Here is a 12,920-nt window from a genome sequence, read left to right on the forward strand (position 1 = left end):
CCAGCCTCAGGGAGACTGATATTCAGATAGCTGAAGGCAATGCCCAAAGCTGTGCAGTTGCTCTAGGACCTGCATGGAACCAGCAGAGCCACCAACAGCTGCTTATTAACAATCCACTCGACTAAGCAATGTAAGCCGACCTCTGCCCTGGTCTCAAAAACACACTTGAGCCATTAGACACTGGCTGCTCCTGCCCAGAGTGCTTGAATCCGTTGTATCTGCTGGTCGCTAAGTGTTAAAGGGCATAGAGATCTGGCTACTTGGGCATCACCTCCCCCAGAAACCATCTCAAAGGGACAGTTTTGGTCCAAAGCAGAGGAAGAAGAAATGATTAAAAGAAGGCCAGCACAAGGAGAGGATAGAGATTGGAAGGGAGGTGGGAGGGGATTATGGAGACAGCCCCAAATCCAACTTTAAAAAATATTCTAAACATTTATAATTCTCCCTTGAAAAATAAGAATAGCTGGTATTTATTGAACTCTATGTGCCAGACACTGTCCCAGGCATCTTAACTCTTTTTACTCATTCAATCCTTGCAACTGCTATACTGCCCATCTAACTGAGAAGTTAAGTATTTTGGCCAAGGTTGCACAGCTAGTTAATAACAGAGATGGAATTTGAATGCAAGTGGTTGAATTCCAACGCCTAGATCACTATGCTATGTTACCTTTAAGTTAATTCTTGTTAGCACGTCAGCATACTGGTACAGTTGAGAAAACCTCTCATGATTGATCAGCTCACCAAGAGCATTGTCTATCAAGGGAAAATGCTAATGGCTACTCCTCAGCACTGTCAACAGTTGTCAAGAGGCTGGAAGACTGACATGGTGCCCACTGGGCTTGCCCAGTGTCTAGTATTTTCACTGCAGTGGAGGAGCAGACCATAAAACAGGCCTGTCCATCTTGCCACGGTAGGGAGAGTATGTAGTCTCAAAATACCAGCCCCACTTTCTGTCCACCATCCTTTCTTCAGAGCTTCAGTCTCCCAAGTTTTCAAAATCCTAGATTAAACAGACCCAGGAGAAAGCCTGTCCTAAAGCATTATTGGTGACCACTTCAATCAGGCCCTATTGCAGGAAGTCAGGCCCTTGCAGAGGTATGAGTGGATCTACTCTCAGTGGAGAAAGGACACACACTCACAGGGATTAAACTATTCCAGTCAGGTGCTGATGATGAGCTGCTGGAAGCAGCAGGAGAGAGAGCTGAGTGCTGGGGCCTCAGGGAAAGCTGGTGGTGAAAGAACTGGGCCTTGATTGGAACCTCGAAGGCAGGCCAGGGCTCCCAGCAGGGAAGAGGGCAGCTATGGGCTTCCCAGGCAGGGGCATAACAGCAGCAAAGGCAGGCCTGCTCACGGACCGGTCTGGGCTATAGAGGAAGGCATGGCCTCGTTCCACCCTATATCATGCTGAGAAACTATTACAAAGGCAATAGGGAGCCATGTAAGAGTTTGGAACAAGGAACAATGTACACAAAGCTGCGATTTAGGGATTATGATTGACTCCATGCTCAAAGACAAGTAAAGAGCCCACTGAAGAGGTTTAGGAGAAAGGCGGTGAGGCCTGGGCTAACTAGCACAGACAGGAAATAACCAGTTCAAGGAGCAAGGACAGAATTAACAGAACCCGTTGTCTGGCTTGGAAGGGTAGGGATAGAAGGGTAAAGAAGAGGAAGGAGTGGAAGACCATTGGAGGTCAGTGTCTGAATGACTGGGGTCACAGTGAAGGCATCAGTGAAAATAAGGAAGCTGTGGTTTGAGGTGGTTTGTAGGGGAAGATAGAGGGGGCACTGCTGGTTTCCTGGCCCGTCACACCCCACAGCATCCTCTCTGCCCCCACCTCCCTGACTTGGAGCCCTTCTTGCTCCACCGCACTGAACCATGTGCTATCTCCTCTTCTAAGATCAAGATTCACTTCCTCCAGGATGCCTTCCAGACTATTGTCACTGGCCTTTGGCCACAAGAGGCTCCTGAGTTCTCCCCCAACATGGACATGTATGTCTGTGTACTGACTGCTAGTTAGACATTCTGTTTATAGGTTTCAGGAGGGCTTCTCTGAACCTGTAGCTTGGATAGGGCTTGTAGCCTGCAAGCCCCCAGAAATAGGATTATGTCTACCCTGTTTTGTGCTGGGGAGAGCAAAAGAGGTATGATGGCAGCCCCGTCAGTTGGAGTGTCCATTAATTCTTGGAAGGAAGAGGTGTTCTTCCTCTTTCTGCATCCCCCAGAGCTGCAGGGTGCATGGTGTTCACTTTCAATGCTAGGCCTGCAGGGTGGTCGCACCAGGCCCTTTCTGGACCTGCAGCAGTGCTCCCCAGGCCTCTGCCTGGGAGTGGGGTCCAGTCAGCCAACAGGATTCTGCTGCCCCTGAGAGGGGTTTTCATCTTTATACCTTGTTTCCTGTCCCCAGGACAGGCTTCTCTCCTGGCAAACATCTCTCCCAATCTAATGACAAGGATTCATTTCTGTTGTTATCATCAACCGACGATTCATTTTTAATTGCTTTCAGTGTGGGATCTTGCAGAAGCTTCTTCAAAACCTGTATTAGTTCATCCTACAAAACCTGTATTAGTTCATCCTACAAAACACAAAGGATTTATGTAGCACCTACTATGTGCCAGGTGCTATTCTAGCTCCTTTCATTGTAGGTGCAATCCACTCAATGAACTCTGAGTTAGGAGGGTTTTTCCCTTTTAGAAACTACAGGCATACCTTGGAGATGTGGTGGGTTTGTTTCTAAACCATTGCAATAAAGCGGGTATCGCAAAAAAGTGAATTGTAATCTTTCTGCCAGTGAAGGAAGGGTCTTGCCTTCAAGTTGTAAAAAACACAACATCTGTGAAGCACAACTAAGCAAAATGCAATGAAACGAGGTATGCCTGTGTGTCATCTTTTTCAAGGTAGGTTATATTTGATTAAGTGTTCCTGACTTTCTTTTGCATGGATCTCACCAGGTCACCTGCTACATAAATGCCCGTTTGTCATTCTTAGAATATCAGATTTTTTTTATTGTGACTGCATTCCAGGTGCAGGAAAAACATTCGTAGTAGATATGGTCACTGCCCTCCAGGACATAGGTTTTGCAATGGCCTTAAGAAACATGTTTTGATTAAGATGAACTAAGGACTTTGAAGAGGTCTATCTATGGCTGGGGGTGCTTAAGAGTGACATGGAAGGCACCATCCCTGAGGAGGTGACCTGGAGTTGTCCCACTGTCCAGACACCAGACACACCAGGGGAACCAGGTCAGGAGACCCTGCTGACTTGAGGACAGCCTTAAGGCACAGCCTCCAGGCCCTCAGACCACTCCCTCCCACTATGCACACCCCACTACCCACCCTCTCCACACACTGAGAAAAGGAGTGAGATGGGGGATCTTCAGACTCCATTGCATGAGGGGCTCTCCCAGGGACGGTTCTGGCTGAGCCATCCGTTGGATTCCTGGTTCTGTGGTGACTGCTCCCATCCCCCTCACCTCCCTCTCAAAATTCCCCACCAGATTGAGGCTTCTCGAAAAAAAAAAAAAAAAAAAAAAAAAAAACGCTGGGAAACGGTTTTTCTTCTGGAGGTCAGGAATAAGCTGTCCCACAGGAAATACCAGATTCTTCAATCTGGCCTAGCTGAGGATCCAAGCCTGCCTGGGGGCCCTCCCCCATCCCAAGCACATGGCCAGGGGTCCAGGCTTTGAGCGGTTTGCAAAAACTCCCTGCTCTGATGCTTTCCCTGGTGAGGGAGCTAGTACTGTGGTCTAAATGCTTCACTTGTCCTGGTGGTCTTACTATTGTCTTTGCAGTTTGCGCAGTTTTGGTCTAAGGCCAAAGGCAGCTGGAGGACTGAAACTGAAAGGCAATCAAGCATTCGAATGGAATGTGCATTGGGAGTGGGGTGTCTACTCCCAGAACCTTAGCCTCAAACTGAGGGGAAATTGCAAGATGGGGTCTGTTTCCTCTAAACTTTGAATTTTGGGTCCAGAGGTCATCTCAGATGAATGGAAGTTTCTCTCTCTAGATGACAGTTATCTTCATTCCTCCATTTCTGTGCTCCATGATTCCTATTTTCACGACAGACTTTCTAAAAATCCAGCCTAAATCCTTTCTGTTGCAGTTTCTGCAAATTCTGTGAGAGATCCGACCCATCGCTTGCTCCCCCGCCCCCATCCCCGCCCCGCCGCCCCACCCCCACCCCCGCCTTTGAGAGAATGTAGTGAGGTCTTTCCCAAGAGGCAGGGTCTGTATAACAGGGTGGGGAGTGCAGACCGGCCATCCTGCCTCAGGTGGTCTGTAGGACAAAGGTTCCCCTGTTTAAGACGTGCCCAGGTGCCAAGAAGTAAAAGGAACTATTACGCCTCTGCTTTCTCTTCCAGCCTCAGTGAGGTTCTCTGAGTAGCATTGACATTATCCTTCCTCTCTCTCAATATCCTTGTATTTGTTGGTAAAGTCTGTATCTGTCTAATCAGGGTGAGGGTACTTTTTGAGATCAAAGGCCCTTTGGGAACAGTACCTGTCAGCCTCAATTCTGGCCATGCCACCCACACATACACCTGGGATGCACACAGCTCTGTCCAGGGCCAATGGCTTGTGCTAGACAGCGGTGGGGGCAAGGGAGGTAGCCGGAGCCAGGCAGCAGGATGTACCAGGGCTCGAGTTCTGTTCCCCTCCTTGTGTGATGACTGCTGCCCTGACAACAGGGACAGCTTTGGGCAGGACATCATGCTGCTGGCTTGTTTGTGTATCTGAAGGCAGGAAGTAGGGGACTGATTGCTGCCCTCCTAACTAGCCCAACAGGCCCAGTCCTCAGGTGGCCTCTCCCACACCCCAAGGGAAACCCCCCAAAAGGATCCCCCAGAGGAGTCAGCCATAAGATGAGAGACCCAGGGTAAGCAAAGACCAGACCCAGATTCCGTGTGTGCTCAGCCTGACTCCTCCTTCCCCCAGCCAAGCCAGAGGCGGTGTGCTGGGCTGAGAGTGAGACCCAGTGAGAGTCTGTGAGGAAAGAAGGCCGTCTCTACCGCTCTCTGAGGTGACCGAAAGACCCGGCACTGAAGGGAGGCAAAGCCCCTCTCCTAGCCCAGTGCCCCTCATTGGTCACGATTCTCAGCTCAAATACCATTCCTGAAAAGCCAGCTCCAGGGTCCCAGGCTGCAGTCACCTTCTGCCAACAGATCTTCCCACAGGCCAGTGCCCCTACTAGACAGGGACTGCTGCCCTCCTCCACCCACTTCTGTTCAAAACTCTCTTTTCTATGGTGCATTCCCAGAATCACTGCTATAAGCTGGGCAGAGCCCCCTCATCTGCCACTGTTCCTAACACAGGTTTGTAAACCTGAGCCTATCTACTGCGTGTCTCAGTGATGTTCCAGTGTGCACGGCCTGTGTCCATCTGTTCCTTTTATTGTATTAGATGGCAGAGACTATTTCTCTCCCCTCTTCTATACCTTTTTTTTTTTAATGTCCTTATAAAAAGACTCTTTGGAAGAGGGTTGGGGGTACCAGGAGGGAGTACCTTTAGGGATCAGTTGTTTTGGACATGGGTTATCAGCAGAAAGTACCCTGGCTTCAGTGGGGAGAGGGATTGGTTCCTATGGGGTCTCTGCTGTCCATGTGAATAACACTTACCTGCTATGGTCCAGGTTCCGAGGCAGGTATTGGACCTATACCTGGTCCACTCAACAATTCTTCTTTCTCCCCAGGCTCACTCTGCTCCGTCTCCATCGAGAAGGCACTGCCAGAGGACAGAGGCTTATACAAGTGTTTAGCCAAGAATGGCGCCGGCCAGGCTGAGTGCTCTTGCCAAGTCACTGTGGACGGTAGGTAGTGCCCACCCATCGCCGCCACACACAGAGTCCCACTTTTCAGGCACCCTCCCTTTCCCACCATACCCGAACAGAGCTGTACCCAACGCTGCCATCTCTACCCAAGGCATTCCTTTTGTGGGTGTCACACCATCTTTTGCAAAAAACGCAACAAGAAGGAAAGACGGAGCCCTACTTGATGGCCCTGTGTGGCCTCACAGCCCCACCCATGGCTGGGAGGAGACACTGCTTACCTTGTTGTCTCCCCTCCCCAGTCCTAGCCCCAGGACCTTGCTGGACAGGGAAGCCAGGCACAGGGCAGGAGGAGAAAAGACACACCCACAGGAAAATGACTGCGTAGTATTTTACAAGCCATAACAAGTGTCAGTGCTGGCAGGACAGACCCGAGAGGAGGAGGGAGCAGAGTGGGGTCCATGCGAGGAGACTTCCTCCAGGAGGTGAGTTGGGACTGTGTCTTCCTGTAGAGGGGACAGGGCTGCCTCTGCAAGAAGGAAAAAGTAATAATAGTACAGCAGAGGGAGAGGAAGAAATATGTGAGAACAGAGAGGCCTGCCAGGACTGAGTGGAGTTTCCATGTGAGGAAGGGATAAGACCAAGCTGTGAGTTGGGATTTGTCTTAAAGAAATGCAGGCAGTTCCTTTGTGACTCTTCTTTCTCCCCTCTGTGTGCAGTTTAGCATTAGAGACGTGGAAGTGGTGTAGGCTACCACTCTCATTTTGCAGAATAGAAAACCGAGGCCATGCAGAGAGGGAAAGCATCCTGCATGAGGTTCCCTGGCCCGTTTAGGGCTAAGCCAGAGCCAGAATCCCATCTCAGGACTCAATCTAATGTCCTTTCTTTTTATTTTGTTATTTGCTCGGAACTGTCTATAAAAGGTAATTAGGGGAAAACAAAATCTTGCCCTCGAAATACCTGGCAAGTAATCAACCATTAATTATTAAGATGGCCAAAGAAGGCATCTTGAAGGCCAACTTTGTTGTTCTGACTTCTGAATATGATCACTTGAGTACAAAAATCCTAACCTGCCATTCCAAGAGATGTAGAATCTCTGTCCCCATTCTGGATTTTATCCTCATTTTGTGATTTCCTGATCACAAAAGCTGAGATCTGAGATACATAATGAATGGGTGAAAAGAAAAGAGAGTATTAAAAAGAAAAAAAAATTTTAAATACTTACAACGGCAACATATATTAAATTGTCAGCAACCAACAGTAAAGCTGAAATTATCGAATACTGTGTGTCTCCCGGAGTTCTGTGAATGTATTTGCCACAGGAGCTCTTAGTCTAAGGAAGCAGATTTGATGGGTTAAAGTGTATGGTCAATTAAGAGAGGGTCTTGAAGCACGTTTTGAGGCTCTGGATAGGGGCTGTTGCTGGTGGTTACTCCTGTGTGTGTGTGTGGCCTGAGCTGTCACCCACCCAGGTAGATCCTGCTTCTTTCTGTACAGATGCTGCAGTTTAAACAATAGTGTTTCTGGGAACTTGACCCCAGAAGCCTATTTCTAACAGCCCCACCACTCACGTGGGACCCATGCTGGTTCCAAACCATCTATAAGGAAGTTCAGCCTGCTAATGAGGTTATCTGCTTTTGGAATCCCTAGCCTCTTTGAGTCCTGTTTACACTGCTAGCTGAAGGCAGGACAGCAGTTCATTCTCTTTATCTGCAAAATGTCAGCACCTTTTTGAGAAACAGCAAATGGTTTATTTTTAAAACCAAACTTTGTTTTTAAAATAAAATTTCCTTTTCACCTACAGAATACATTTGGGGATTCTTTTTTAAAAGTTTTAGGGAATCTATTCTGCAACTTATACTTTTTTTGCCCATAAATTGGTCTCCTTTTAGTTCATTCTCCTCCTCTCTCCGCTAATCTTGATGACCTTCATTACTTATCTCTAGTTCTTACAAAGAGGCCTCCACAGTGTTTGGCCTCGGGCTGCAGATTAGAAGCTGGGTCTTTAGAGAAGAACTAGAAAAGGGATCTGAGAGAGACCAGTTGAGATAACAGGACTGACTCTAAATTAGTTGGGTTTTGTTTTGTTTTGTTTTGTTTTTTCAAAGAGAAAAAGGGCAAGCCACGTGACACCCACTCTTTTCCCTGTTGTTTTACTTGGAGATATATTAGTGTTTTGCATGTGGCAGGCTTCTTGCCACATTTAGCTTTATTTTCCCATCAAGAACCACCTCTGGACAAATAGTAAAGGACTGTAGTCTCCTTATTAACTGCTCCCCTGCCACCTTTCAGCACCTCCTGTGCTCTACTCAGCTGAACAGATTTCCTGTTCTTGGTCCATCTCCCGATCTTCTCAGCTATCTGGCTCCCCAAGGCAATAGCACCTAACTTAAAGATCCCAATGGGTCTATTCACCCCTTGAAATTATAGGCAAAATGTTGTGTTTGTGGATTAGAGCATTTTTCTGAAGAGAGGATCTATAGTTTTAGATCAGATTCTCAAAATGAATCATGAGTTTAAATACATTGAAGAACTACTTGCCGTATGAGGTAACCATGACTAAATTTTCAAGCCTAGTCACCGTGGGGTCTTCAGTCTCTCACCATCTACAGCTGCCTGGTCTCTGGGTAGGATCAGCCTGCATTACCCCCAAGGGGCAGTGAGGCCCCCCACTGGGAGTGGGGGACACAGCTGATGCTGACATCAGGCTCTACCCTGCCAGCCGGCTAGGCCCTACCCGCAACAGCACTTACTATCACTCACACAGTCTGTGCCAAACATCATTAAGCCTATACATCTGTGGCCAATATAATGATATATTTCAAGACCTCATAAAAAAGACTTTGGCTCATTAGCTATTCAATATTAACCACACTACTGTTGACTCTTGTAGTAAAGACAAAGAGAGGTCGCCTTTATGATGCAGCACATATGGCTATTTTAATCATGCTATTTGAGTGTCTTCCCTAAAAAAAGAGTGCTCTTGTGCACTTTCTTGATTACAGTCACACTGCCCTTCCTTCCAAGCGTGGCAGAAGGCAAGTATCAGCTTGTACCACAGATGGGAACTAAAGCCTAAAGCGAGTAAGGGCTTGTCAGAAAATTCATCCAGGAAGAAAAAAAGCTGACCTTCAAGGCCTGCCATGGCCAGAAACATGCATTTTTAGTTTATGCATTAGTTGGACAGCGTCTTTCTTATTGAGAAAATTGAAGCTCAGAGAAGATCAACAGCCTTTCCAGGTCACAAAGACAGTACATAGGAGAGAAGTGAATCTGGGTGTCTCTGATCCCGACAGGCACACCCTTCAAGCCACCTTGCACAAGGAGTTAAGCGAGTTACCAGACAGGACTGGAACCTGGGTGTGTCTGGTTCAGAAGCCTGCAACCTTCCACTATCTGGCATGGCCTCTTGTCTAGCAAATAACATGGCAGTGTCCACTCTCTAAGAGATCCAAGTCTTTCTTATTAATAGCCCTTCCTGCTGGGAAGTCTTTCTGCACATCTGGCCTGAGTGACCCATTCTCTCTTATTTTAACTGGGTGAGAAGCCTTTTGTAGCCCAAAATCCCAAGACAGGAGTCTGAAGACACCTCGGTTCCCTCACTGGTTTGTCCAGCCCTCCCAGCTCAAGCCACCCTTCCCCAGCCACCCTGACTGAGGGCATCTGGTCTCAGCTGCCAGCACGACCAAGGACTTCCTGACTGTGGAGGATTGTGCATGTGTGTGTTAGGAGTTGATGTGCCAGTGGGCACCCACGCTGTCATTTATTCAACAAATATGAGCGCCTACTCTGTGCCAGCACCGCTCTCAGAGACTTTACATTCTCATGAGGGGAAGACAATATAGATGAACAGATATGTCATAAAACCTCAGGCAATGTCACATGTTTGAATAAAGCAAAGGGGGTAATAGAGGAGGGAAGGCTATTACTAGAGAGGGTGGTTGTGAGGCCTCACAGAGACCTGAAGGAGTGAAGGAAGGAGTCCCAGAAGTCATAAGGAAGAGGTAACAGGGAGTGCAAAGCCTTTAACTGAAACTGTGCCTGAGAGATTCCCAAAAGTAAGGAGGCAGGGTGGCGGGGCTTGCCCCTGGGGGCAGAGTGGTGGGAAATGAGGTTGAGGAAGACCAGCCACTAGGTCTGCCATGCCTTATAGGCTGCGACAGGGAAACTGGATTTTATTCTAAGTGTGATGGGACAACACTGGACATTATACAGTATCACTCAGGTTGCCATATGGCGACCAGACTCAGAAAGGGTTCAAGGGAGAGCAGGGAGACCCACTGGGAGAGGTTGCTGCAGTAGCCTAGGCAGGAAACGGTGGCAGTTCAGGCTCCATGGAAGAGGTGGAAGATGATCAGCTTCATAATCTGTTTTGATGGTAGAGGGCTGATAGGATTTGCCGATGCATTGGAAATGGGGAGAAAAGGAAGTTCAAGGTGTCTTAGTTTTGGTAGGGAGTACAGATCAATGATGGTACCACCTACTGAGATCAGAATGCAAGGGGTGAGAGAACAAGCAGGAGTTCCTTGCATGTGAATTTTAAGATACCCATTAGACATCCAAATAGACATGTCACATAGGCAGGCATTTAGATGAATCTGGGTTGAGGACAGAGGTCAGGGTTGGAGGCAGGGTATGGGGAACCTTGCACATATGAGGCCATTTAATGCCCTGGGATTGAATGAGGTCCCTAAAGAGTGGCTGTGGATGAAGGAGGGAAGGGGGCAGCGTCCAACACTGAGAAGTAGGGCAGGACAGAGGTCTACGAAAGAGAATGGGAAGGAATGGCCCCAGGAAGACAGGAAGAAACCCAGGAGAGAGGGGTATTCGAGAAGCCAAATGGCAATCATTTCTATAAGAGAGGAATGATGGAGATTAGTGCATCAGGTGCTGCTGCTGAGTAGATACGCCTGAGAAACGGCCATTGGATTTGGCAACGTGGCAATCGCTGGTAACCACAAGGGAGTTAAGGGGAGTGAGAGGAAAAAAGCCTGATTTGAGACATTACAGAAACAGCCATTTGCTGAAGGCCACACAGCTAATTACTAGCTGGGTGGGAATTTAAAACCAAACCTTGGCTCCTAAACACTGGGGTCCAGCTGCTACCATGGCCACTTTATGATTGTTGCTGAAATGATTTCGACCCACCCTTCTTTTGCTGGCCTCAGCCTTGCCGTATTCATAAGTCTGCTCCCGCTTTCACATTTGTTCTTTATATCATCACAGGCAGCTAACATCTATTAGGTTGAACTAAATAAAATTGCTATTTAAATTAGTCAAAAACACTTGAATATTGGCAGATGGTATGGTTCAACCTGGAAAAAGCATATAAAAATCACTTAGCATCATTCCAGGCATGGACTAAGTATCCAATAAATGCCAGCTATGACTTTATGTCCCATTCACTCCTTTGTTGTGTATTGTTATTCGCATTTTCCTAGTGAAGAAGGTCAGGCTCAGAAAAGTTCAGGAACTTGCCCAAGAACTCATAGTCACCAAGCAGCACAGCCAGAAAAGAGCAGTTTCCTAACTGGACTCTCCTGATTATGCCAGCATGGTGCTTGCTCTTGGGCAGAGAGGGAGGCCAGCTCCTCTATGCAGCCCCGTCATGGGGCTTTTGGAAGCTAGGACCCCTTCCAAAAGCCTCTCTATACCTTGTTCTCCCTCCCTAGGGTTAGAGCTCAGGGAACAAACCTCTTGGGGAAGTTGGAAGAAAAAAAGCTGCCCTAGAGGGCTGAGTCCAGAGCTAGCCCAGGAGTGGAAGGGGTGAGGCGTTGTCCATATAAGGACACATTTTCCTCTCTGTGTGGAGGCCCCCCATATCCCCCACCGCCATCTTCTTCCCCCATGCTTCTTTGAGGTACAACCAGATCAGCAAAGGACTCCAACCCTGAGGCCCAGATCTAGAAATGGAGTTCAATTTCATCACCAGCTGATTAAAATGGACAGAAAATACAAGCTGCTCTTAAACTTTTATTACTATTATTTTTATCCCCTGGGCAGCACTGTGAGCGCAAAGCTGGTTCTGATTAAGCACATGGTCCTTCAGCCTCTTCTTTGCTGTGGTTCTCACGGAGGTCTAGTGGCTTGTGGTGCATACACATCCCTCCTGGGGCAGGGGTGAGGGGTGCTGCAGAGAGAAGAGGGGACTCCAAGTCAGGGGTGTGCCTAGTTTGAAAGGGAAATTGAGCCCCTTTTCTCATGGCCGGATGGAAAGATAAGGTGCACAGAACTTCCAAAAACAAGGCTCAGAGCACAAGACAGGAAGTACATTCACACATCCGTGTGAAGCCAGCACCCAAGAACAGAGGACAGGCGCAGAGGCAGGAAACATGTGGTAGGGGCCAGTCAGGCAGGGCTTTCTGAAGGTGGAGAATTTTAGAGCAGATTCAGAAGGACGTAAGGAAGTGTGGTAAACAGGATCATTGTTCTGCTCTCCAGAACACTGTTGCACGCATTCTCTCCTTTGAGCCTCATAACACTGTGAGGGAGAGAATATAAGTGTCATTCGCTTTATAAAGATTCAGAAATAGAGACCGAGGGCAGTTGAAATAATTTGTCCACAATCCCAAGATTGCTGATGACACAGCCCAAATGAGAACCCTCTTCTCTTGGTCTTACTCTAAGGACGCTTAGAAGCAAAGCCCAATACAACCCCATGAGGAGGAAACTCAGGCCCTCTCTCCCTTCTTTCAGGAATTCAGGAAAACTGGGCCTCTCATCCTTTGTTTTCTTATGCCTCAATTTACCCATCAGTTGCAAAAAATCCTGCTCCTTCTGTATCTCCATCATCTGATACCCCCAAACTCACCAGGAGAAATACAGCAGAGAATGCGGAAGCCAAAGAACACACAACTATCTGTACATGCTCTGCCCTCTCCTTCTCTTTCTTAAAAAAGGGGAAAACAAATTTATGGGTGCCTGTCAGAAAATGCTGGTCTTGAAAGAAGGGAAGTTGAGAGGGGACTGGGAAGGGAACCATACATAGGCTTACCCTATGCCCCTGGTTATGGCACCCGGTTCCCAATATCAAGGGAAGCACTGTTTTCTTGTTTCTTGGAATAGTCCCTGAGACCCTCCCTGTGCCCCAGCCCCATTTACACACACACACACACACACACACACACACACACACACACACACACACCACCACCACCACCACC

The 12,920-nt window shown here is 47.9% G+C and overlaps 1 protein-coding gene across 1 annotated transcript in view; it reads left to right on the forward strand.

Annotated features, from left to right (window-relative positions):
- Positions 1-12,920, forward strand: part of MYLK (myosin light chain kinase) — a 248,166-nt gene that overhangs the window by 171,620 nt on the left and 63,626 nt on the right. Inside the window, exon 17 of the mRNA XM_023527574.1 lies at positions 5,683-5,799. Coding sequence (XP_023383342.1) covers positions 5,683-5,799 — 117 coding nt within the window. The remainder of the gene's footprint in view (positions 1-5,682; positions 5,800-12,920) is intronic.

The sequence above is a fragment of the Pteropus vampyrus genome, unplaced genomic scaffold, assembly GCF_000151845.1.
Source record: "Pteropus vampyrus isolate Shadow unplaced genomic scaffold, Pvam_2.0 Scaffold1, whole genome shotgun sequence".
Taxonomy (NCBI): domain Eukaryota; kingdom Metazoa; phylum Chordata; class Mammalia; order Chiroptera; family Pteropodidae; genus Pteropus; species Pteropus vampyrus.